Genomic DNA, 26163 nt, shown 5'->3' on the forward strand with positions numbered 1-26163 from the left:
GCGTGCTCCCGCGACTCAGATCCAAGGTTTGCTCAATTCGTTAATCTGACTATTCTGTCATTGTACCGTTTTGCATTCTAAACCGCTGCCCAGAGAATTTCGCTTCCCTGTCGTTGGTTCTGAAATCTGTACCCTGTTGCATTCTGGGCCACCGCCTACCAGCTCTGTGTGGCTCTGCTCAGTTCTGTAAGGTTTTGCTCACTCTGCGGGATTTCTCGGAGCTCTGAGTAAGGGGGGGGGGACTCTCCGTGGAGGGAGGAGGGGGGGGTTGCATTCCTCCTTCTTTGCTTGGAGGGCCCAGGGAAGCCCAGCCTAGTTTCCTTTGGGTGGGGGATTTGGGTTTGCCCCTCCCCTTCCCCTTTTGCTGCAGCTTCTTTGCAGCATTTGGGCACCGCTGGGGGTGCGCTTCTTGCAGGATCTGGGCTGGAGACGGAGGTTCCCAGGATGGAGGAGAGTTTGCATTCCACCTCCTTGGCTGGGAGGGCCCAGAGAAGGCCAGCCTAGTTTTCTTTGGGGGGGGGGGGATTTGGGTTTGCCCCTCCCACTTTTGCTGGCACTTCCTTGCACCCTTTGGGCACCGCTGGGGGTGCGCTTTTTGCAGGGCCTGAGCTGCAGACCCGGGAAGGGGGGGGGGTTCCCACGAGTGGAGGAGAGAGGAGAGTTTGCATTCCACCTCCTGGGCTGGGAAGACCCAGGGAAGCCCAGCCTAGATTTCTTGGGGGTGGGATTTGGGTTCCCTTCGCCCCTTTGCTGGTGCTTCCTTGCAGCTTTTGGGCACCCCTGGGGGTGCCCCGGGGGGCTGGGAAAGGTAGGGGGCGTCCAGGGGAAGGATGGGGGGTGGGCTGCTGCGGGATGCGTGCCCCGATTGGGACAGAGTTGCCAACCTCCAGGGAGGCCTCCGACAACAGTTACAGACAGCAGAGTTCAGCAGAAAGGAAAGGGCGGCTTTAGAGGTTGGCTGGGGGGGACTCAAGGTGCATCGATATCCCTACTAGCAATGTTCCCTCTAAGCTTCAGAGTCTTGTGAGCAAAAATTCAACTTTGTGAGCCCCTGCATAAGTGATTGTGCTCTGGGGACATTTTTCCTGAGCTAAGACAAAAATGTGTGAGCTGGAGGCGAAAAATCCGTGAGCTCGCTCATGCTAACTCCTTCCTTGGAGGTTTTTCAACAGAGGCTGGATGGCCCTCTGACAGCAATGGAGATCCTGTGAATTTCGGGGGAGGTGTTTGTGAGTTTCCTGCATTGTGCAGGGGGTTGGACTAGATGACCCTGGAGCTCCCTTCCAACTCTAGGATTCCTGACTGTTAGAGCGGCTCCTCAGAGGAACAGGTTTCCTTCTTGGGAGGTGGTGGGCTCTCCTTCCTTGGAGGTTTTTAAACAGGGGCTAGATGGCCATCTGACAGCAATGGAGATCCTGTGAATTTAGGGGGAGGTGTTGTGAGTTTCCTGCATTGTGCAGGGGGTTGGACTAGATGACCCTAGAGGTCCCTTCCAACTCTATGATTCTAGGTTTTTAAACAGAAACTAGATGGCCACCTGACAGCAATGGAGATCCTATGAATTTAGGGGGAGGTGTTATGAGTTTCCTGCATTGTGCAGGGGGTTGGACTAGATGACCCTAGAGGTCCCTTCCAACTCTAGGATTCTAGGTTTTTAAGCTGAGGCTAGATGGCCATCTGACAGCAATGAGGATCCTGTGAATTTAGGGGGAGGTGTTTGTGAGTTTCCTGCATTGTGCAGGGGGTTGGACTAGATGACCCTGGAGATCCCTTCCAACTCTATGATTCTATGACCGCCAGAGGTCCCTTCCAACTCTATGATTCTAACTCAGCTTAGAAGGAACACTGCCTACTAGTGCCGACCCGTTCCCCAAACCCCATCCTTCCCAAAGCTCCACCCCCCAAAGTTTCAGGATTTACCCTAACTGGAGGTGGCAACCCCAGCAGAGAGAGGAGGTCTTCAGAAGGGCCCTGAGAAGACTGGGGGTGAGGTGGGGGAATAGTTAAGCTTTGACAACTCTGGAAGAAGGTCTGACTTCCAGCATGACTCTTTTCGGTCCACCTTCTGTGTTATTCTTCGATGTCCAGAGAGCCCTCGTGGGAGCATTCCCAGAGCCCATCCAGTCCAACACTCTGCGTCGCATAAGAACATAAGAGAAGCCATGTTGGATCAGGCTGGTGACCCCTCCAGTCCAACACTCTGTGTCACATAAGAACATAACAGAAGCCATGTTGGATCAGGCCAATGGGCCATCCAGTCCAAAACTCTGTGTCACATATAAGAACATAAGAGAAGCCATGTTGGATCAGGCCAATGGGCCATCCAGTCCTAAACTCTGTGTCACATAAGAACATAAGAGAAGCCTTGTTGGATCAGGCCCATCCAGTCCAACACTTTGTGTCACATAAGAGAAGCCATGTTGGATCAGGCCAATGGCCCATCCAGTCCAACACTCTGTGTCACTTAAGAACATAAGAGAAGCCCTGTTGGATCAGGCCAATGGCCCATGCAGTCCAACACTTGTGTCACATAAGAACATAAGAGAAGCCATGTTGGATCAGGCCAATGGCCCATCCAGTCCAACACTCTGTGTCACTTAAGAACATAAGAGAAGCCCTGTTGGATCAGGCCAGTGGCCCATCCAGTCCAACACTCTGTCTGGGTGACAGAGTGTTGGACTGGATGGGCCACTGGCCTGATCCAACAGGGCTTCTCTTATGTTCTTAAGTGACACAGAGTGTTGGACTGGATGGGCCATTGGCCTGATCCAACATGGCTTCTCTTATGTTCTTATGTGACACAAGTGTTGGACTGCATGGGCCATTGGCCTGATCCAACAGGGCTTCTCTTATGTTCTTAAGTGACACAGAGTGTTGGACTGGATGGGCCATTGGCCTGATCCAACATGGCTTCTCTTATGTGACACAAAGTGTTGGACTGGATGGGCCTGATCCAACAAGGCTTCTCTTATGTTCTTATGTGACACAGAGTTTAGGACTGGATGGCCCATTGGCCTGATCCAACATGGCTTCTCTTATGTTCTTATATGTGACACAGAGTTTTGGACTGGATGGCCCATTGGCCTGATCCAACATGGCTTCTGTTATGTTCTTATGTGACACAGAGTGTTGGACTGGAGGGGTCACCAGCCTGATCCAACATGGCTTCTCTTATGTTCTTATGCGACGCAGAGTGTTGGACTGGATGGGCCATTGGCCTGATCCAACAGGGCTTCTCTTATGTTCTTATGCCCCACCTGCCTCCCTTGGGCCCTCTGGGACACTCCAGTAAGGGAACAACAACTGTGGGGGTTCAGCGTTCAAGGAACAATGCAAGAAATTACACTGACCAATAGGCCATCAACCAAGTACTCATTACAGACATCTCTGTGCTACCCAATAAACTGCAAACATATACTGTATTATTATATTATAGTATATAATATCATAAACGGCCTGTTGTCAAAGACCGAGTATGGAACAGTACAGACTGTAAGCGTACATAAACAATGCTCCAGACTATGGGTGTTTCTTCCCTTAAAAAGTTAAATAGCAGTATACAAATGGGCAATCTCAGTTAAAGACCCTAACTCATGGGAGTCGGCGCCCATACAGAATTCAACAATGATTCTCTATAACCTTCGCATTTCTCATCTCAGAGGTTCCTGACCCATCTTCCATCAGTATGCCTGTTTTTGTTTTCCTTGTTTTTCTTGTAAGCTTGCTTAATATAGAAGTCCCACAAGTTCAGGGCACAAGGGGAACAGCTGGGCCAGCAGGCTGCTTGTGGCATTTCTCCCTGTCACATGGTGTGGTGGGGTAATCAGGTTATCAATCACATGACCTAGATCGCACCAGCAGTGCCATCGGGGGGGGGGGAGCCGCCCCCAAAGTGACACCACTTCCTGTTCCCCCCCCACAAGTGGTGGCCATTTTGGGGAAGTTACATCACTTCCTGTTTCCAGCAGGGCTCCCTCGCAAGTGGTGGCCATCTTGCGGAAGTGACATCACCGGAAGTGACATCATATTCTGTTTCTGGAGGCGTGCACACACATGGGGGGCCCACATAAATCTTGGGCCCCGGGCCCCCAAAGCCCTAGCTACGCCACTGGTCACTGTGTAGCAATCTTTATTCCCACCCTCCTCCACAGTGCCATCTAGAGAACAGCAGAAAAGAACAAGTGCAGATCTTGTGAAGTGGCTATCACATTCCTCCCCCCCCCACCTTTGCTTCCTCCCCTCTGCCCCTACGTTTTTCTCACTTTCTCTCTTCTGCCACCCCCTTTCTTACTCTCTCCACCCTCCATGCATGTCACTTCCTCTTTCTGCCCCCCCATCACTTTCTGCCTCCTCACCTTATCACTCTCTCTTTCTGCCCTCCACCCCATCACTGTCTCTGCCCCATCACTCTCCCAGGCTCCCTCCTGCTGTCCCCTTCACAGCAGCAGTGGTGGTAGCAACTCTCCAGGAATCACAATAGACCTCCCAGCAGCAGTGATCACTTCCCCTTAGGAATGCCAATCCCAGGTTGGGGAATTCATAGAAATTTGGAGGTGAAGCTTTGGGACAGTGAGATTGGAGGAGGGAAGCAACCTCATCAGAGTCTCCACCCTCCAACTCAGCCATTTTCTCCAGGAGATCTGATCTCTGTCACCTGGGGAAGAGCAGTACTTCTGGGTGATCTCCAGCCCTCACTGGGACAATGGCAATGGTAGTTCTTGTAGAGGAAATGGCTGGTTTGGAGGGTGGAGTCTATGGCATTACACCTGTGGTCTCTTGTATCTCAAACTCCACTTCCCCAGGCTCCATCCCTCAAATGTCCAGGAATTTCCCAACATTGCGTTGGCAACCCTGTCTCCTTCTTACCTTCATCTGTCTTCAGCTGTCTACTCCCTCCTCCAATGCAGCTTCTACAGAGGAAGACAACAGTCTTTTTTCACAGTGGGGACCAAAGCAGCTTACATTATTCTCTTCTCTATCTGCACAACAACCCTGTGAGGTAGGTTAGGTTGAAAGTATGCGAATGGTCCAAAATCACCCAGTCAGCTTCCACAGAAAAATGGGCATCTGAAATTAGGTCTTGCAGACCCAACTCTGAAGTTCTAACCGCTGGACCACACTGGCTTTCACAGAGTGGCTGCTGTTGAACAGTAGCAAGCAGCCAGGTCTAGGTGAGTAATGCAAGTCAGGTAGTACCAAGTCACTCAGAGGGTGTTGCCAGGCCTAGGGCTGCCAAATTCCCCAGAATTACAAACAAGCTCTAGACAACAGAGATCTGTCCCCTTAGAGAAAATGGCTAATTTGGAGAGTGGACTCTATGATATTATATCCCACTAAGGACTCTCCCTTACCCCCAAACCCTGCTTTCTTTAGGCTCCACCGTAAAATCTCTAGGAATTTCCCTATTTGAAGCTGGCAAACCTTCTCAGACCTGGCCCCAAGGATCCCCCCCCTCAAAAGCCAAAATCGTCCTTGAAATGGCCCTGCCCCCTGTCCAAACCAAGCTTGGAATACTATAATTGCCTAGCAACAGCCAATGAGGGAATATATATTTTTAAAGCTACAGGTGCTTCTTTTATCATCTTTGCGCTTTTAAAACTGCCAGTTTTTTTTTATTTCACATTTTTCTGTAAACCTGGGGTTCATTTCAGGCTCGTAGAAAGATCTGTCTTGTCTGTTCATAGCTCTAGTCACTGGATTTAAGTGTCTAAAGATATCCCACTTTGCTATTAGAATATGATAGAAGTTGCCTTTCATGGGGAAGAGAATAAGGGGAAGAGTTAAATTTACATGGACCCAGCCCTGCTGTTTGAAAAGCACATCACACATTAGTTTACATGGCTGTAAACACATTAGCTTTCATGGCTGTAAAAGGAGATCAAACAAACCCATGGAGGGCAGGTCCATCACTGGCTAGTAGCCATAATAGCTGAATGGGACCTCTGTGTTTCGAGGTAGAATCAAAGAGTTGGAAGGGGACCTCCAGGGTCATCTAGTCCAACCCTCTGCACAATGCAGGAAACTCACAAACACCTCCCTCCTAAATTCTGCCTAAGTTCACAGACTTAGCATTGCTGTCTGATGGTCATCTAGCCTCTGTGCAAAAACTTCCAAAGAAGGAGAGTTTACCCCTCCCAAGGAAGCCTGTTCCACTGTTCAGTCGCTTGTTTCAGCCAGAAAAATCAGCTGTAGCTGAACATGCACTTCAAGAAGACCACGTCATCCACTTTGAAAGAACTGAAGTCCTTTCTACGGTTTCAGTCGCTTGTTTCAGCCAGAAAAATCAGCTGTAGCTGAACATGCACTTCAAGAAGGAGACCACGTCATCCACTTTGAAAGAACTGAAGTCCTTTCTACGGTCTCACATTATCATACCCACCTGAACAGAGAAGCTATTGAGATTTACAAACACCAGCACAATTTTAACAGAAAGGAAGAAGGCATTTTCATCCACCAATCTTGGTACCCAGCTCTGCAAAACACCCTACAGACTATAAATTGCAGAAAGTCTCAGAACAACCAGCAAATTCCACAGAACAATCAGCACAGTCAACAACCATCTTCCTTATCTTCAAACCCCTTCCAACCCTCCCAGCAATTAACACAGAACAATGGTCGCATTCAACAGCCAGTTTCCTTATCACTATCCTTCCAGGAAGCCCCACCAAACAATGGGCATATCCACAAACCAATTGCCCTTTCATCACACCCCCTCCAGCCTAGAAATAGCAGCTCTCCAGCAGCCCTGGCCCCACTCAACGCACAGCAGCCAAGAAGGTCAGAGCGCCTGCTCCGGCTGCAACGCCACTGAGGATGTTCTCCGCAGCTGAGAACGAAACGTCTGGAAGGAAAACTTTCTCCAGTAGAACACGGCACTTGAGCCCGAAAGATTCTACAAACCCTAATGATGTTACCAGCCGTGAAAACCTGAAACCTTTGAAAATTAAGTATTTTTTCACATAGTGCATAGTTGATTTGTGGAGCTTGCTGCAGAACTTGGAAGGCTTTAAAAGGGGAGTGGACAAATGCATGGAGGACTGGGCTCTCAGTGGCTACTAATCAGAAGAAGAAGAAGATGATGACATTGGATTTATATCCCACCCTCCACTCCGAATCTCAGAGTGGCTCACAATCTCCTTTACCTTCCTCCCCCACAACAAACACCATGTGAGGTGGGTGGGACTTAGAAGACTCTCACAGCAGCTGCCCTTTCAAGAACAACCTCTGCCAGAGCTATGGCTGACCCAAGGCCATTCCAGCAGCTGCAAGTGGAGGAGTGGGGAATCAAACCCGGTTCTCCCAGATAAGAGTCCACACACTTAACCACTACACCAAACTGGCTCAACTGAGGAATATTTATTTCCTCCAGTATCAGAGGTAGCAGGCCTCCTTGACTCAGTTGCTGGGAAGCATAGGCAGGATGATGCTGTTGCAGTCTTCCTGTTCGTGGGTTTCCTAGAGGGAGCTGGCTGGCCATTGTGTGAACATAATGCTGGACTAGATGGGCCTGGGTCTGATCCAGCATGACTCTTCTTATGTTCTTATGTACACACGGAAGAAGTGGTGCCAGGCATAACTTTGGCAGGTATGATCCTATAAGCAAGACCCAATATTCTTTTTTGATTCTGCTTCAACAACTGTCCATGGCAAAATTATTTTGACTTAACTATCCCATATGGACACATCCTTCTATGAGTCCAAAAGAACTGCTAGAATTTCAAAAGCAAAACAGAGGTATTATTGTACACTTTAAAAGGGGGAGGGGCGGCTGAGATTCTAAAATAGAACTGAACATACATTGTTAAGATGGCATTCAGTGTGTACATTTGGACCGAACTGCAGTGATGGAACATCCTCGCTGAGCATGCATACAAAAAGCCATCCAATTCTCTCAGACGCTCATATGAAATATGATGGAAAACTCGGGAAATATGCTAGTAGAATTCTCACTGGAATCTCAGCTGCTATTTACCAAGCTTTCAGTATATTCTACCAAACATTGATATCCACTGTGGGAGCAAAAAATGCCAAACACACCCCAGGACCTAGATGCAAATGTCATTGGTTAGCAGCTTCTTTGCCCTTTTAAAGGTTGGGAGTGAGATTAAACAACCCATCATACTTAAGACACCTCTGAGAGGCAAGCTGGAATTGCACACTGGAATGTCATCTATCCATTAATGACGTTCCTTAGCTGTAATTATCAAAAGATTCACAGCAACACAGAGTTAATCAAGAAAGGTTTTTACATAATTCCATGTCATTGAAGTAGTTTAGAAAGGGTAGATCTGCAAGACCTATTTTTCCTGGAGAGGAGCTTCGAAAGTCAAGAAATGAGATTCCAGGGATTTTGTTTTTTTAATAATGTGCTTCTAGTCTTTCTCGCTCTCTCTTTGCCTTGCAAAGGCCCTTCTGTGCTTCTCATCAGAGGCTAGAAAACTTTTTCAGCATAAAACTGGGACAGGTAAATCTATGAGTCACCCAAACACACATACCAGACCTGTTAAATATTCAAGGCATTAAAATACTAAAACCAAATAAGTGTCTTATTAGTATTTATGATGTTTACCAGTGTAAGGAAGGCAAGAAATCCCAGGAAAGAGCGCTTACTGTGCCTTCTTATTTTTCTTCTTCTTCATGAAAGGGTGAAAAGAAGCTTGGAAATGCTACCTCTCAATTGCAGTGTTTGTGATTCCTCAGAATTTGAAATATTTTGGCAAGAAGGGATGCTCACAAAGATGCTTCAAGGCAGGATAAGGAGTTGGCCATTACACAGAGAATCAGTTCCACAAAATAACAGAAATGGCACTAGATTGCGAATGTATCTAAGGGTTCCGAAGTTGGCAGGTTAGCAGTAGCCCTGAATCCAGTTCTACTCCAGTAGCCTAGGAGCAGCAGTGACTAACAGCAGTGGAAAACAGATACAATATAAAATGGAACTTGTACTGAAACCTCTGTTAGAATACAACTCCAGCATTCCTTGAATCAAATGATGATATATCACTGTCCTCTACAATCCCCACCCTGGCCTACCTGATTACTATAGCTGCTGCCTGACTCTCCAAATAGAAAAAACTAAGCGCCCTGTGACCAGGTGCTTGAGGCAGAACTGGTGCAACCTCTTCCTGCCCAGGCACTCACCAGTAGTGCACAGTGTTGCTGAGCTTCCAAAGAGAAAGCAAAGACAGAAGTAGAAACCAGAAAAGCTAGAGTGGCAGGAACGCCACACCAGCATGGTATAGTGGTTGAAAGTGGTGGACTATAATCTGGAGAAGGGGGTTGGATACCCCACCCTTCCACATGAAGCCTGCTAGGTGACCCTAGGCCAGTCACAGTTCTTTCAAAGCTCTCTCAGCCCCACCTCACCTGCCTCACAAGATGCCTGTTGCAGGGAGAGGAAGGGAAGGCAATTGTAAGCTGCTATGAGAGAAAAGAAGGGTATAGAAACCAAACTGATTCTGCAGTCACTGTTGCTCTTCTCCTGGGCTTCTGCCTTCATCGGATCAAGCAATGGATTCCTCACCAGTTGCTGCACAGGTGCATCTTGACTCATGGCTCCCTCCAGTTCTCCCCGTGCCTTCCCAATCTTGTTGTTTTAGGGATCGGGAAGGCGCAGGGAACATAAGAACATAAGAGAAGTCATATTGGATCAGGCCAATGGCTCATCCAGCCCAACACTCTGTGTCACAAAGTGGCCAAAAACCCCAGGTGCCATCAGGAGGTCCATCAGTGGGGCTAGGGGAAGCCCTCCCACTGTCCCCCCCCCCAAGCACCAAGAATACAGAGCATCACTGCCCCAGATAGAGAGTTCCAACAATACGCTGTGGTTAATAGCCACTGATGGACCTCTTCTCCATATGTTTATCCAGTCCCCTCTTGAAGCTGTCTATGCTTGTAGCTGCCACCACCTCCAGTGGCAGTGAATTTCACAAGTTAAACACCCTTTGGGTGAAGAAGTACTTCCTTTTATCCATTCTAACCTGACTACTCAGCAATTTCATTGAGTGTCCACAAGTTCTTGAATTGTGAGAAAAGGAGAAAAATACTTCTTTCTCTACCTTCTCTATCCCATGCATAATCTTGTACACCTCTATCATGTCTCCTTGTGGTCAACGTTTCTCTAAGCTGCGTTTTAACCTTTCTTTATAGGGAAAGTATTCCAATCCTTTAATCATTCTAGTTGCCCTGTTCTGCACTTTTTCCAATGCTATAATATCTTTTTTGAGGTGTAGTAACCAGAATTGTACACGGTTCTGCAAATGAGGCCGCACCATCAATTTATATAGGGGCATTATGATACTGACTGATTTGTTTTCAGTTCCTTTCCTAATAATTCTCAGCATAGTGTTGGCCTTTTTTTATTGCACTCGCACACTGTCTCGACATTTTCAGTGCGTTATCTACCACAACTCCAAGGCCTATCTCTTGGTTAGTCTCTACCAGTTCACACCCCATCAACTTGTATTTATAGTTAGGATCTTTGGCTCCAATGTGCATTACTTTGTACTTGGCCATGTTGAACCTCATTTGCCATATTGATGCCCATTTGCCCAGCCTTGACAGGTCCCTTTGGAGTGCCTCACAATCCTTTCTGGTTCTTACTATCCTGAACAATTTAGTGCCATTTGTAAACTCAGCCACTTCGCTGCTTACTCCAGATCATTAATGAAAAAGCATCGGACCCAGTACTGAGCCCTGAGGTACCCCACGTCTTACCACCCTCCACTCAGAAAATTGCCCATTTATACTCACTCTCTCTTTCCTATTAATTAGCCAGTTTTTGATCCACAAGAGGACTTGTCCTTTTACCCCATGACTCTTGAGTTTGCTTAGGAGCCTTTGATGAGGAACTTTATCAAAAGCTTTCTGGAAGTCAAGGTAAATAACATCTTTGTCCACTTGTTTGTTCACCCCCTCAAACAGGTTAGTGAGACAAGATCTTCCCTTAGAGAACCCATGCTGAGTCTTCCTCAATAACTTCTGTTCATCAAATGTGCCTACTAATTCTCTCTTTAATAACAGTTTCCACCAACTTTCCTGGTATTGATGTCAGACTGAGTGGCCTGTCATTTCCTGGATCTCCTTTGGAACCCTTTTTAAAGATAGGGGTGACATTAGCTACCTTCCAGTCCTCAGGAATGGAGGCAGATTTTAATGAAAGATCCACAAGTTCACCTTTGAGTTTTTTTAGAAGTCTTGGATGTATACCATCCGGGGAGAACTGGAAGGAGCTGCGGGTCAAAATGTGCCTGCTCAGCAACTGGTGGGGAATCCATGGCTTGATACAACAAAAGCAGAAGCCAGGGGGAGGAGTAACAGTGACTGTGGAATTGGTACAACTCTTCTTCTACAACTAGACTGTCCGGCACACCAGGAAAGGCTAACTTCTGGTGCCCGCCCTGCACTGATAACATCACCAAGTCACATGAGGGGTGCCCAATTCGGCACTCCCAGAAGGCCAACACCCTAGAAATGGCCTAGATTGTCTAGTGGCAGGGCCGGCCCTGATTGGAGGTTTGAAGACCTGTCATTTTAGGGTAACTTTGCATCAAATAGATACAGAAGAGATCTGGTTCAAGAGTAAGGCCATATTCTGGCCCAGGTTCAGAAACCTGAAAAAAAAATAAGGAAGTAGAGCTGTGCAGTCCAACAGAATGCTTTTGTGCCTTCAAGATGGAGATCCAATATAGTAAAGAAGCTTGCCAAAACAAGTGAATGCCCCATTTAGCAAATAGAATCAATGCACACATGGGCTGTCTTGCAGTCCGAACAGCACTGGAAAGAAGGCCGAAAGATTGCAGTGCAGACTTCCTCCTTGCAAATGTCAAGTAATATTTCAAAAACTAATACAGAAAAAGCCTAGAGGAAATGATAGTTTCAGCGTCAAGCAAAATGCAACCTGAACGTTACTGGATTCCATTCCACATCACTGAATAACACTTTGCAATTCCATTTAACGTAGCATCAATGATATTTCTAATGAAGAAACCCTTGCGCCTTGACCTTGCAAAGATCTGAGTCGCTTCTGAAGATCACCATTGAGCCCATATGTCCCATTTTTTTAAACATTTGCAAAACCAATGGCATGTTATCTATCTTTGTGTAAAATCACCAAACGGCTCTGCTGTTAACTTTCACCTTCAGAAAATTCTGTACAGACAGCAACTAATTAGCTATATTCGTTCTTATGAAGTATAAATATCCTTTCATTATCTGCAGTCTTGACATATTTTTTGTCATGGAGTAAAGCTATTTCTTTGCAAATTTCTAGTCGTCTTCTGGATAGCAGAGGATGATTTTTCCAACCCTGCCTGGGTTGACAACTAAGACACTATAACGAGTCGGGAATGAACTGCTTGCTTCTGCGGTGCTTTTATTATTTGGGTAAAGAACAAGAACACTTTTCTTTTTTTCCTTTTTGCATAATACATTCCATCTTGCAGTCTTCTCAGGGTACAGGAAAACCTCATAATGTCATTCAGTGGATTATATGAACAGCAGCACTGTACACATATGACAGAAAGAGCCAGGAAATGGGTTTGTTTGCACTACTGTAATACATAAACATGATTGCCAATGCTTAACGTCCTCCTGCTGAGTGTTTCATGCTACATCATATGCATGTCATGTCACATTAGGCTGAACACCAAGAGCTGCGAAGGAGCAGGGAAGGGTACCGTTATATAGATGCTACAAACAAATATGAACTTGCTCCTTCCTAGTGATATCCCTCACACAATACCAATTTTTTTTTTTTAAATCAATAGTCTACTGAACAAAGTGCTTCACACGTTGCACTTTCCTGCAGCCAGGGGTGGCCAACGGTAGCTCTCCAGATGTTTTTTTGCCTACAACTCCCATCAGCCCCAGCCATTGGCCATGCTGGCTGGAGCTGATGGGAGTTGTAGGCAAAAAACATCTGGAGAGCTACTGTTGGCCACCCATGCTATAGGCTGATTTTGCGCAACTGGAGGAGAAAGTCACAATAATGTGGGTTTTCACCACAGTTTTCATTTGATATCTTGCAAAAGCCTGGAAGCAAATTACTATGTATGGAAATTATCTAAGGATGAAGAGTTCTGGATCACAGTCTGTATACAGAGTCTCCTTATTCAGATCTTACCTTACATATCTAGTGAGGGGAGGTACAAGAAGACATGCTTACTATGCCTAACGATGAAGGGAGAAGTAATAGCTAAACAAGTTGTTTGTGATTTCTGCTGACGGTGGGTTGCCGACATGCAGATGGGGCCTGGAGAGCTCCTGGAATTACAACTCTTCTCTAGTAGAGGTCCCTCCACTCCCCTGGTTCCACCCCAGATCTCCATGAATTTTCCAACCTAGAATTGGCAACCCTAGTAATGTTGGCTTATCTATATTAACAATGGTTTCTCCCCCACCAAACTGAGCGGATGATTTAGAAGGTGTAATAACTGCACTGACATTTGCAGTGTCCCAAATTATGTACTACTAACATCTTTAATCTGCACGGCTACCCCAATATATAAATATTTAAAATTAATGCAAATGTGCATTGTGACCATACACTTGCATCTCATTGGACTGGCTGAGTAATACTTTTGTCTGCCTTAATCATTCCACAACAATGGTTTCTGCTTTCATCCTTGTTTAACAATTACATGAAAGTACTGTTTGCCGGAGATTCAAAGGAGTGATGTTTGTTGCTCTTCCCACAGTTTTTAAAAATGCGTATTGCAAAATATCATTTGTTTACCTATCATGGGCGACTCTATAAAACTCCACGCATTAGTCTGAGGGACATACGACTGCAGGACTCCAGCAGCACGGCCAGCCTCATTTACGCCCCCAAAGACATAGATCTTTCCGCCACAAACAGTGGCAGCTGCGGAATGCACAGCCTTTGGCAAAGGAGCGACGGTCTCCCATTGATTGGTGATTGTGTCGTACCTAAAACACAAAGACATATGAATAAACCTAGATGCCACAGTGACTGGCACACAGCAACTGCTAAGTCAGAGAAAAAACCCTTTGCAAACACATCTTCCAACCTCATCACAACACAGCTATTCAAACTGTGGACATCATTAATGTCTCTTCTTTGTGTTTTAAACCAAACAGTGAAAAAAGGCTCAGAGAGGGAAGGGAGGGGGAGAGAAACCACAATTCTATTTCCTATGTATGCCTTTCAAACCTAATTATATTGCAATCTAAAGAAATCCAGGATACCTTTTTTCATCATAATCACTTCTGCTAATTAATTTCTGTTAATTAGAATAGAGTGAGATTATTCTTGTAAATCAGTGCTGTCATATGCAATAGCAAGTGGAGGCTGGCAACTATTAATGCACTTAAAATTGTTTAGCTTGAAGATCATCTGATCTTCAGACATAATGCAACATGATAGCTCTCGTTGCCCCAGTTAACTAGCCATTAAATGCCTGGCACTGTGGATATGTGAGTTGCCTCTGCTTAATTTTCATCATGCGAGCAAAGCCACCACACTTCAGTGCAGGAACGCTGCTAACGTTAACAGGAAAACTGCTGCAGGAATAAGATTTTTGCCATTTCCCCCAATGTAGCACAGCAGATAAGGATATGCATTAGAGTGCTAAATTGGTTCTAAGGTCATTGGTATCAGATTTAATTAAGCCGTTGACCATAAAGATGTACAGTTAATAAACCAAGGATGAAGATTCATTTTAGACAATGTCATCAGTTCAGACACCTATTTTTTTTTCAAGCTACTATGGCAGCAATCCAAATAGCTCCGGCAAAAACGAACCTGGGAGATAGTAAAAAATGATATGGTTGTTAGGCTTCGATATTTTCATGGAATGGAAGCATATCCAGCTGAACAGCAGATTCATGAACATAATGGCTGGAATGGCAGATTCTAAGACTAAATTACTCTTCTCTCTCACAGCCTTTATGAGCATGGTCATGTGCACACATGCACTCATGTACACCCACCCCTCCATGTAATGCCACTGGGGAACTGCAGCTACCAAACAGGAAAATTATTTGCATTTGCTATTCTTGAGTCAGGACCATTATTTTCTTGTTATGAGCTTATTTATTGTTAATGAAATTTTAAATGGTGCTTCAATTTGCGAGAGTTGTGGAGGAGGACAGGACTCCAGAGGAAGGAACGGAGCAAAGATGAAAGGCAAAAGAACACTTCCTAACATTCTAAACCACAAGTGTCAAATTCATTTGTTATGAGGGCCAGATCTGACATAAATGACACCTTGTTGGGTCAGGTCACATGTGTTATAAAACATAATGCCAGGTAGCAAAGACATAAACTTTATAAGGGACACAAACACAAATAAATATTATTTAAAACAATCATTATCAGCCTGCTATCTGGGAAGTCTAGGTTCAAAATCCCCAGTCTACAAAGGAAATGTGCCGAGTGAATTTGGTTTAGATACTCTCAGCCTAATCCACCTCACTGGCTTGTTGTTATTTCTCCTCTAAATAGTTCACATTGCTTTCCTACTGAGGAAGACTGGATCATGAGGTAATGAATACAGTGCAAAAATGGAGGGGAACCTAGTTGCACACCAGCAGAGCCACAGCACAACAAGCCCAACAAAACACACACAGACAGCATAATGAGTCCAGCAAAAGGCACACTCACTGTAGCAAGACACAGAAAAGCTCATATCTTGAATAAAGATAGTGGCTAAACTTAAAAACTGTAATAATAGGTGATTTTAACTACCCACACATTGATTGAATCAATATGTGCTCAAATCAGGAGAAAGAGATTGAGTTTCTAGACACGCTAAATGACTGTGCTATGGAGCAGATGGTCACAGAACCTACCAGGGCAGAGGTGATACTATAGCATTTGAAAAAGTCAAGAAAAGGGCAACTAGAATGATTAAAGGGTGGGAACACTTTCCCTATGAAGAAAGGTTAAAGCCCTTGGGGCTCTTTAGCTTGGAGAAACGATGACCGAGGGGTGACATGATAGAGGTTTATAAGATTATGCATGGGATAGAGAAAGTAGTACTTTTCTCCTTTTCTCACAATACTAGAATTTGTGGACAGTCAATGAAATTGCTGAGCAGTCGGGTTAGAACAGATAAAAGAAAGTACTTCTTTACCAAAAGGGTGATTAACACATGGAATTCACTGCCCAGGAGGTGGTGGCGGCTACAGGCATAGACTGCTTCAAGAAGGGAATGGATAAGCATATGGAGCAGAGGTCCCTCAGTGGCTATTAGCCACAGCGTATTGTTGGAACTCTCTGTCTGGGGCAGTGATGCTCTGTATTCTTGGTGCTTTGCGGATGGGTAACAGTGGGAGGGCTTCTAGTATTTTGGCCCCATTAGTAGACCTCCTGATGGCACCTGTTTTTTTTTAACCACTGTGTGATAGAGTGTTGGACTGGATGGGTCATTGGCATGATTCAACATGGCTTCCCTTATGTGTCAGGGAGGTGGGGCCTGGCACCAGGGGGCCCACACCTTCAACGGGTGGTCTGGCAGCGGTACCCCTAGCTCCAGTCATGGTGGAAACATCCTTCATACCACAAGGCTGTATTCAAGAGGTTGTCTTGATTTTTAAACCAGTTTGGTTGATGTTGGTATCTCTAAATCCAAGCTCTCTTGGAGAAAATCATGAACAGGTTTGGTAACATAAAAGCTCAAGCTGTTTATGTGCATGTTTTCCATGTAGGTAAAACAGCCCACAGAGGATTGACCCATACACAGTTCAAGAATAACTACTGCATGGGATTTGTATGAGAAAAAGTGAAAAGTGCAAACAGGTTAAGAAGAAATATGGAGAACAGTTCTCCCTGAACTGCATATAGGTCCAGTTCTCAGAAAATGAATAGTCTATATACAAAGACACATTTCACACGTCAGGTACTGAGGTGCAATAAATTATCACAGAAAAAAACGATGTTAAGGGATGCTTTACATTATACAGTTTTTACATAAGAAAGCATTTATCTTGGGGATCTAGTATGAAATCTGTGAGCTGAGATGATCCTATACACCAATGCTTCACTCCATGTACAGAAGCTAGGAGCTGGATTCCACACAAAATTCTGCAATGAAAGCTATTCTAGGTAGTCTAGTGGTTAAGAATGTGAGAAGAGTCCTCAATTTAAATTCCATCTCAGCTGCAGACTTACTTGGGATTTCTGGACAAGCCACTTTTCTCTCACTCCATCTCTGTATTATAATAACACTGACCTATTCCACAGGGCCCTGAACTGGATGGCCCAGGCAAGCCCAATCTCATCTGATCTCCGAAGCTAAGCAGGGCCAGCCCTGGTTAGTACTTAGGTGAGAAACCACTAAGGAAGCCCAGGGTCACTATGTAGAGGCAGGCAATGGCTAACCACCTGTTTTGTCTCATGGTTGAAAAGCTGGGGGGGGGGGGGGAAGGGGAACGCACCATAAGGCAGCTGCTATTTGATAGTGCTTTCCATTTCTGCCCTTCAGGGCTCTTGTCAGCATGACTGACAGTATAACCTTCTTCATTCATTATGTCTGCCCACTCTGAGAGTCTGGCAAACACCATTCTATATTGTCTGATTAGGGCCACAGTAAGCAATTTGCAAGCACATACAGCTTCAGTAACATCTTAAAGACAGATGGACTAACATGGCTACCCATCTTGATCTAGCTTCAAGGAGCATGAACCATGTTGTTCTAGGGTGGCACAGGTCAGGGTGGGTTCCTGAAAGGCAGTCAGAGTCCAAGCAAGGGAGGCCAAGTCAAGAGTCCAGCCAAGAGAGGTATCCAAGAGGCACAGTCACACAATCCAAGGGTTACACACAAGCAGGAGTTAAGCAGAGCCAAAAGCCACAGTCAGAAGCCGGTCCAAAGGTCACATGAATAAGGCAGGTTCCAAGGCTGTGGTTGCAGTCAACAGTACAATGACTTGTTGCTTCCACATGTCTCCCTTGGCTGGTTTTTATAGGCATAAGGATCCAATTTTAAGCCAGCCACTCAGGAGCAATTCTGTAACTATTCAAGCAGTTGGTGTTGGGCCAGGAGGTGAACACTCTGCCCTCTCTCGTGTAATTCTGCTTGCAGCCTTTGTCTGTGGTACTCAAAGGATGTGGGTGATACTGGAGGGTGGGGAATGATCAGTTTAGTTTCACCTGTAGGCTCAGGGCTGGAGATTATGGTGGCTCAGCACCAGCTGTTGGCTGTGAATCCTGATCAGCCTGCAGTTTGTCCTCCTGCTTGCTGGCTTCTGCTGACAAAGAACTGGCTACACATGGCTCCTCTTCTTCTGAAGAGTCCTCATTGAGCCCTGACTGACCCATGACACAGGATTCTTGTTTCTGAATACCATAGCTGTAAAGGTAAAGGTAGTCCCCTGTGCAAGCACCAGTCATTTCCGACTCTGGGGTGACGTTGCATCACAACGTTTTCGCGGCAGACTTTTTATGGGGTGGTTTACCATTGCTTTCCGCAGTTATCTACACTTTCCCCTCAGCAAGCTGGGTACTCATTTTACTGACCTCGGAAGGATGGAAGGCTGAGTCAACTTTGAGCTGGCTACCTGAACCCAGCTTCCGCTGGGATGTATAACATAAACATGGTAGTGCTTCTGTTTAGATAACATGGTGACTATGCATATCAAGAGGAATGTGCTCTCAGTACACATGGTTGTCAGCCTCCTGGCATGTGTGGACATACAATCTGAAAAACGCTTACATGAAAAGTGATTTATAATACTTGAAATGTCATATATAAATTCCAATTAGCAGGATAACATTTAGTCTTTCAATATTATGGAATTATAATTTTTATCCTTGCGGACCCCTTGTGCATTAGTTCTCTTTCTTTTTCCTCATGCCAGCTTCTTAGCAGTTGTATTTCTCTCTTCTTACAATCTCATTATTACTGCTAGAGAAATTTTTTACTCTGTGGCTCCCACTGAGTGGAAAAGGCACTCTGCATTATCAAGTCTTTGAATTGTATCTGAATGCATATCATTTCTTTCTTTTAGCCTTTTCCTCTTAATTTCTCTCTGTCTAGGTTAGCAGTTTTATGAGTGAATGCTTTAATTTATTTCTGTTATAAAGCCTTTGCACTGTCATTGTCTCAGGTTTATATAACATACCTTGGCTATCTTATACATTATTCAGAGAACACTTTTGCAGGAAAGTAGCAGAGGAAAAATAAAGCTGGATTGGGTTGGGCTTTGTCTTCTCTTTAGGTGGCCCCCAGGACAATTGACATTTTTAAAGCAACTGTCCTTTCTACATACTTTCTTTTCCCCACAGATCTTCAGGTGTACAGGTATGAGTATATGTGTCTAGCTGAAGTCTCTGAGTCCTGGCTATTTGTACAATGTCTTACAGATATCAAGGTAGTCCAATATTGTTGGAAATATATTTTTAACATTAGGGATCACTTTTAAACTGTACATATTATATATCCAGGACTTTTTTTGAACAGGAATGCATAGGAACACAGGAAAGCCAGTTCCGCCTGGCTTTATGTCAGGGAGTGTGGTCTAATATGCAAATAGGTTTCTGCTGGCCTTTTTCTACAAAAAGCCCTGTTTGAAACAATGGTGATGTCACAGGGTGTGCTCTAATATGCAAATGAGTTCCTGCTGGGCTTTGTCTATCCCAGAACCCCTGTACCAAAACACATATAATATGCCGGAGCAATTACAACTCAAAAGGGCTGTATAGTCTACATGCACACTTTTTTTTTAGATTCTTGTTTCTCTCAAATCACTCTATCAAAAGCAGTACAATAATGATAGCAAAGAGTTTAAGAAATGCCCATCAGAACAGCTTTGCCATCCCTGCAGAGGAGGAGGGAACTGAAAATTGTGGAGAAGGCTTGTCTTCCTGATGGTAAGCATGCTCAACAAGTTTTTAGAGAACTAAAATGTTATATTACGAGAGCCTGGAAATATTTTAATGCCAAAACGTTATGATTTTATAACTGGGACAGAGCAATCTTCCTGGCAGAGAATTGGTGTAGCATAGCGACAAGAGACTTGGCTCTAAATTACAAAGTTGCCAGTTCAAATGTCATACCTGCCATTAACTTATCAGGAAGACTAAGACTGGATTCAGACATATTACTTAAACACAGCTAAGATAAAGAAAAGAAAAACTCACACCTAACCTGCTGGTTTCCAGGTTTGCATGCACACCTCACTCATCACACTTGCAGTTAGGCAACTATCATCTTTTTCATTCAATGTTGTACAATTCCATATTTCTCCTCTCACTATAACCCCTATAAATGGCTTTTGCAAATGTAGGTTCCATGGTCTGTTCAGCAGAAAAACTGTTTGGATCTAACCCATGGTTAAAAATCAACTGTGATTTACTCATAATGTACCAATGTACGCAATGTAGGTTAAAGTTAGTTCACCACCACCACGACGGTAAGTCCATATTACTAGGATGAAAACCTTATTCTCATTAACCTTCATGGCTGCATTTGTACATCATGGATAACTGGATAAAGTGAAATTCTCTGAGCAAGAAGTAAAGTGGGAGGATCAATAAGTGCACTTGAGCCATGATTTTATTTAACTGGAGTTAAATATGACATCTGACTGCTGTTTTCTCTCTGCCTCACCTCTTCCTCACTCCTTACTCTCTAAGACTGTTGGAAAGGGTAAAGAGATTATGTACATGAAGCACACTGAAATTTTAAAGAACTATATAAATTCTTTTTGTTCATTTTAATTATGTTTTACACTTTGATGTTGAATTACGGTTTTTAAAAATCTGGTATTAGCCACCTCAAAAATATTACTGTCAATAAATGGAGAAGAAAGATTGCAAACAGAAACATATTAAAAATAAACACCATCACCAGTGTGTTTTTGGATTCACTCAAAGTCCCTATGGCCCTCTGCAATCTCTGTCCCCCAGGTTCAGGTTACAGGTAGGAGGCAGTCACAGTTCACCATTTTGCCTCTTCTAAAATATATATAGAGATATGACCATTTCACAAACCTGGTCCTCTCTCCTACTCATGGAAACATCAGTGAGGGTAGCCCAGTCTCCTTCAAGAATCACCCCTCGCTCAGACACTGCACAGAGCTATTAGAGTTGGGGACTCAAATACTACTGCATTTACACACTGTTATCATTTATTCATATTCTAATATATATATTCCAAGATCTTAGCTGGGTGTGTGTGTGCTTCTTTCCCTGAGACCATAAATATCCAGCCCACAGGATTAAACAAACGGGGAGTTCATTTTTATTTAAGGTTTGAACATGAGGTTGTCAATCTCCAGGTGGTATCCTAGGATTAAAACTCAGACAACAGAGATCAAATCCCCTGCAGAAAATATCTGGTTTGGTGGGTGTACTCTGTGGCACTATGGTCCCACTCCTTGCCAAACCCTTCTCTCTCAAGGCCATACTTCCAAATCTCCAGGAATTGCCAAGACAGAAGCTGGGAAACATATTTGAACATAACATAACATTGAAACAAATCAGGTAGAGTTTACAAAGTTTCTTTTCCATTGAACTTTGGAGTTATTTCTCTATTCTGGCATTTGAGATTCTTGCTGTTCTTTTTCCCATCAGCATTAAACTGTTCTTCGCCACAGCTTCACTCAGCCATTCCCACTCCCAGCTGAACTAAACTGTTTTCAACTGTCTCTTTAACTAACATTTCATTAGCTCCCATTTGCCTCTCTTAGAGAGAGGTGGGACCTAACCTGTCCATCACAGCGTGCTTTAACTGCTTCAGCCTAATGAGATGTATAATTTAACAGGGGGTGTCCTCTGTTTTGGACTGGAGACATGGATGACCAATATCTCAGTGCAGTCTTCCTGACTGTAAAACCATTCCTCTATTTACTCTGTTGCAGGAAATAATATAGATTACTTGTATGTTGTTTGCATATTTTCCCCAACAGAGCAAACAGTGTGTGTGTGTCCAAATGGTGTGGAGAGGGAAGGTCCGGCCCTTCCCAGCCAAGCCGGCATCGCCGGCGTTCAGGCTGGGGGCCGTCTTTGCCCCCTCGGAAGGAGGGAGCAACAGAACGTTCGGCCCGGTACATCCGGGTCTGTTTCTGGGCGTGGCGTTGGGGCTATATAAGCCCCGGCCCCGCCCAGAGCTTCTCAGTTCCTTTTGGGCTCTCTGCCCGCCCTCCCTCCCTTGGCAATACAGGTTTCAACCGGTCGCCTTGTTAGGGGCCAGGTAGGAATTTTTTCATCTTCACATAATTGGCCCATGTGGAGTTGTTTTTCGCCTACCTTGTACTGCCTTGTAGCCTTAGGTGTTAGTAGTAGGAGTTTTAGTTCGGTCGCAGGCTGGAGGATGTTTTGGCCACAGGGTTTTCAGGGGAGCACCTATGGCCTAGCACCATTGGTGCGGGTGGTCTGTATGAACCGCAGATGGGCTACACGTCTCAGTGCGGGGAATGCAGATCACGGAGATCTTTCCATGGGGGATTGATGCTAGCCCAGGTGGAGAATGGCTGGGGGCCTGGCCGCTCAGCTACAACCCAAATACGGCGGGCTTGTGCTGGGGGCAGGGTGGCTCGCCCTTTGGACAAGGCGGGGTCAGGGGGTGACCCCAGGGCTTGTCCCGTTCAGGTCCCATCCCTGCCAGTTATAGGTTGATTAATTATTTAATAAAGCGGCCCGGTTTTTATACCCAACATTTTGTGTCTGTCTCTTCATTCCGACTGGGGGGGCAAAGGGTTAAGCCCCATCTTTATTTAACTTATTTATTTAAAACACTTCTATGCTGCCTTTCAGACCAAGTCAGGGTCCCCAAGGCAGCAAACAAAATGTGTCAAACATTCAACCATTTAATGATTTAGAATAGCATTTAAAATACAAATGTATACATGTTATTTTAAAAAATTAAGCTAAACACATGTAAATACACAGATTGGGATAATAAGGGTTAGTGAGGGAATCCCCCTCCCCCTCCCAAAGAAGCTTTCACCCACTGGCAGAAGGCAACAATAGACAAATCCCCTTGGAGAGAGTTCTAGAGCTTCAGTGCCATGACTGAGAACCCGTCTTGAGTTGCCTCCCATCTAGCCTCAGATTACAGGGGAACCTGAAACAGGATTTCTAAAGATAACCAGAGAGGTTGGGCAGGTTTATATTGGAGGAGATAATCCTTCAGGTATGCTGGTTCCAAGGCATTAGAAGGTCAACATCAGCACCTTGAATTGGGCCTAGAAACAAACTGGGAGACAGTGTAGATAGAACAAGATTGGAATGGTGTGGTTTCTATGACCCCCTCCAGTCGATATTCTGGCCACAGCATTCTGTACCAACTGAAGCTTCTGGACAGCATTCAAGGGCAGCCCTACACAAGTGCACTGCAGCAATCGAATCTAGATGTTACCAGGGCATGCACCACAGATGAAGTTTGTAAAAAAAAATCTCATCTGGGCATCAGTGCTACCTGTTTATCCAGTAGGAGACCTAGCGACAACATTGATCTGGATAGATACCATATTTATAATAATAAATAATAATAAATACTAAACGTTTTATTTATACCCCGCCCTCCCCGCCTAGGCAGGCTCAGGGCGGCTAACAAGACATGGTAAAACCATGATACAAATAAAACAATATATAATATAATTAATAATTTAAACAGTAAAACCAATAAAACAATATGACATTATAATACAATCAAATTATGTGTAAGATGGCTCGGTGTTATTGATCTTATCAAGAGTTCCGTCTTAAAAAGCTAGCTGGAAGAGGGCAGTTTTGCAGGCCCTACAGAACTAGTTAAGATCCCGTAGGGCCCGCACCTCTTCCGGCAGTTGATTCCACCATTGGGGGGCCTTTGTAGAGAACGCCTGTTCTCTAGTAGTTTTTACTTTGGTTTCTTTTGGCCCAGGGATTTCGAGAAGATTTTTTGAGCTTGATCGCAGTGCTCTCTGGGGAACATATGGAGAGAGGCGGTCCCTAAGGTAGGCAGGTCCTCAACCATATAGGGCTTTAAAGGTGATGACCAGTACCTTGTAACGAACCCGGTAAGCAATTGCAGATGCTCCATCCAGTATTATATATAATGAGAAATTGTTAATGCATTTTTGTTAATTTCTATGTAACTGCTTGAATCCAGATATGGATGTGCCGAAACATAAACAGATTTAGTGTAGTTCTGCTTTTGCAAGTTCTTGTGTAACACCTAGGCTGAATTCAGATGGCCAATTTGGGCTGGCACAGGAATGGCCCACATCTGGATTTAAACGGCATGTTCAAATGTACACATCTGGGTCCTGCCTCATTCCTGCCCTTACCTCATCCTCCGCTGTCACTCTGCTGCCTCAGAAAGCTACCAGGTAGTAAGTGGTAACAAACTGCTGAAGCGCTTCTGGGGCACCTTTCCCAGTTGCCTGAACAGCTGGGGAGTGCCAGGAAAGCACCACTCATGCGCTTGAGCAGTGTGAACGCTCCTAAAGGGCACATACACCCCATCCCTGTTCTAGCAGCAGGCTGTGCCTGTCAGACCACCCCGGGGCGCTTTCCACTAAACTGGCTTTCTTCTGAGACAGGAAGGCTGCAGCCCCAAGCTGCCCATCTGTACCCTGCCCTATTCCTTCTATATATTATAGTGCCCAGGAGCTGGTTGTGCAAGCTGAAATGCAAGTGGGATTACAGCAAAACTTAACACAAGCAACTTGCACAAGTGGAAATTCTGTGATGGATCCAACCCAATTTATTTGAAACTATGTTTAAAATCATACATAGCTTAAATCCTCTCTGCATCAATGGAAAAAAATTACCTCTCCACATGATCAACATTTCCTGCTACTCCAAGGCCTCCAATGGTATAAATTTTCCCATCATACACCAAGCTGTTGTGCCGACACCTTGGGACTGTCATGCGGGAAACGAGATTCCAGTTATCAAGTAGAGACATATAACACCAGACGTCAGACAGTGTGACTCCGGACTCCATGCCACCTGCCCCCAATATAGGGAAGGGGAAAAAAGAAGACCAAGGTGACTTGGAGGAAAAAGTTGTTCTTGGGATGCAAGCCAGTTGTAACGTAAGAACAATTTCCAAATGATAGCTGACTATTAAAATAAATCAGTGTCAATAGCAAGCATCTGTTCAGATGCTGCTGTTCAGTATCATTTATTCATAGACCCAAAGGGTATTTTTTGTAAAAAGCTGTCATGATATCAGACTAGGCAGGACATTTACATACCAGAATATGCCCGAGCAACATTCATAAATAACCTAAAAAACTACTCAATTACACTTGCAACTGGTATGAACAGACTGAGCAGCTTTACTGAACCCCTCTGGTCTGAAATCTTAAACGCCACATGCTGCTTAGTCAACAAATGCAAAGGGGAGAGAGAAGGCACCTAAGAATGTAAAGTGTGAATGTGGTAAAATAGGTGTTTGAAAACACATTGATCAAAAAAAAAATACCCTCATGATTAGAGAGCTGAGATTGGCAGCAAAACAAGATTGCAAACCCGGGTTTAGCATTATGCATTGTGAAAAATGGTTTACATAGAGTGAGGTCCCCAATCCTTTACAGCCTGCGGGTACCTTTGGAAATCTGACACAAAGTGGTGGTTGCAACCACAAAATGGCTGCCACCGTGTGTTTAGGATATCAGATCATTATTTGCAGAGATAAAGTAAAACCACTGTTTGCATTATAGTATAAACATAAAAAACTTGAAAAGGATCAGGGGGCTCCACCAACTTTCTAAAAATGCTCAGCAGGCACCAGGAAAGGGAGATCCCTGACATGGGGGCAAAAACAAAATTATATTACTTGCTAAGGTTAAACACTAATAAATGGAAATCCCTTTGATAAGAACATGTCTATTGCAGAAACTTGTGATATATGCTCTTTACCAGAATGGCATCCAAGGTCTTACTGCTGTAATTTGCCCTGAGCCCACTTTTTTTTTGGGGGGGGAGCAGCAGAATATAAATGGAAACAAACAAACAAATAAATAAAATACATTTGAAGCCTCAGCTATCCAGGTGCATTTCAAAGGAGTGGGGAACCAAGCATTACACTAGTAAAGTAACATTTCTGTACTTCTCCAGTATAGATCTGTGAGAAGAGATTGTTCAGTTTCACTACAGCTAGCAAGAAGAATGCAGTTCACTTCTGACAAGAGATTTTCAGAAATGGATGAGAGCGAACATTCATGTAAGCAAATATAGTAAGTGCAGGTCAGATATGCAGCAGCTCA

The 26163-nt window shown here is 44.6% G+C and overlaps 1 protein-coding gene across 1 annotated transcript in view; it reads right to left on the reverse strand.

Moving 5' to 3' along the window:
- The window catches only part of KLHL29 (kelch like family member 29), a 713901-nt gene that overhangs the window by 35335 nt on the left and 652403 nt on the right, over nt 1-26163 (reverse strand). Inside the window, exons 11-12 of the mRNA XM_060233441.1 lie at nt 24721-24901; nt 13736-13929 (exon numbers count right to left, since the gene is read on the reverse strand). Of these exons, the coding sequence (XP_060089424.1) occupies nt 13736-13929; nt 24721-24901 (375 nt within the window). The remainder of the gene's footprint in view (nt 1-13735; nt 13930-24720; nt 24902-26163) is intronic.

The sequence above is a fragment of the Heteronotia binoei genome, chromosome 1, assembly GCF_032191835.1.
Source record: "Heteronotia binoei isolate CCM8104 ecotype False Entrance Well chromosome 1, APGP_CSIRO_Hbin_v1, whole genome shotgun sequence".
NCBI classification, from domain to species: Eukaryota; Metazoa; Chordata; class Lepidosauria; order Squamata; family Gekkonidae; genus Heteronotia; species Heteronotia binoei.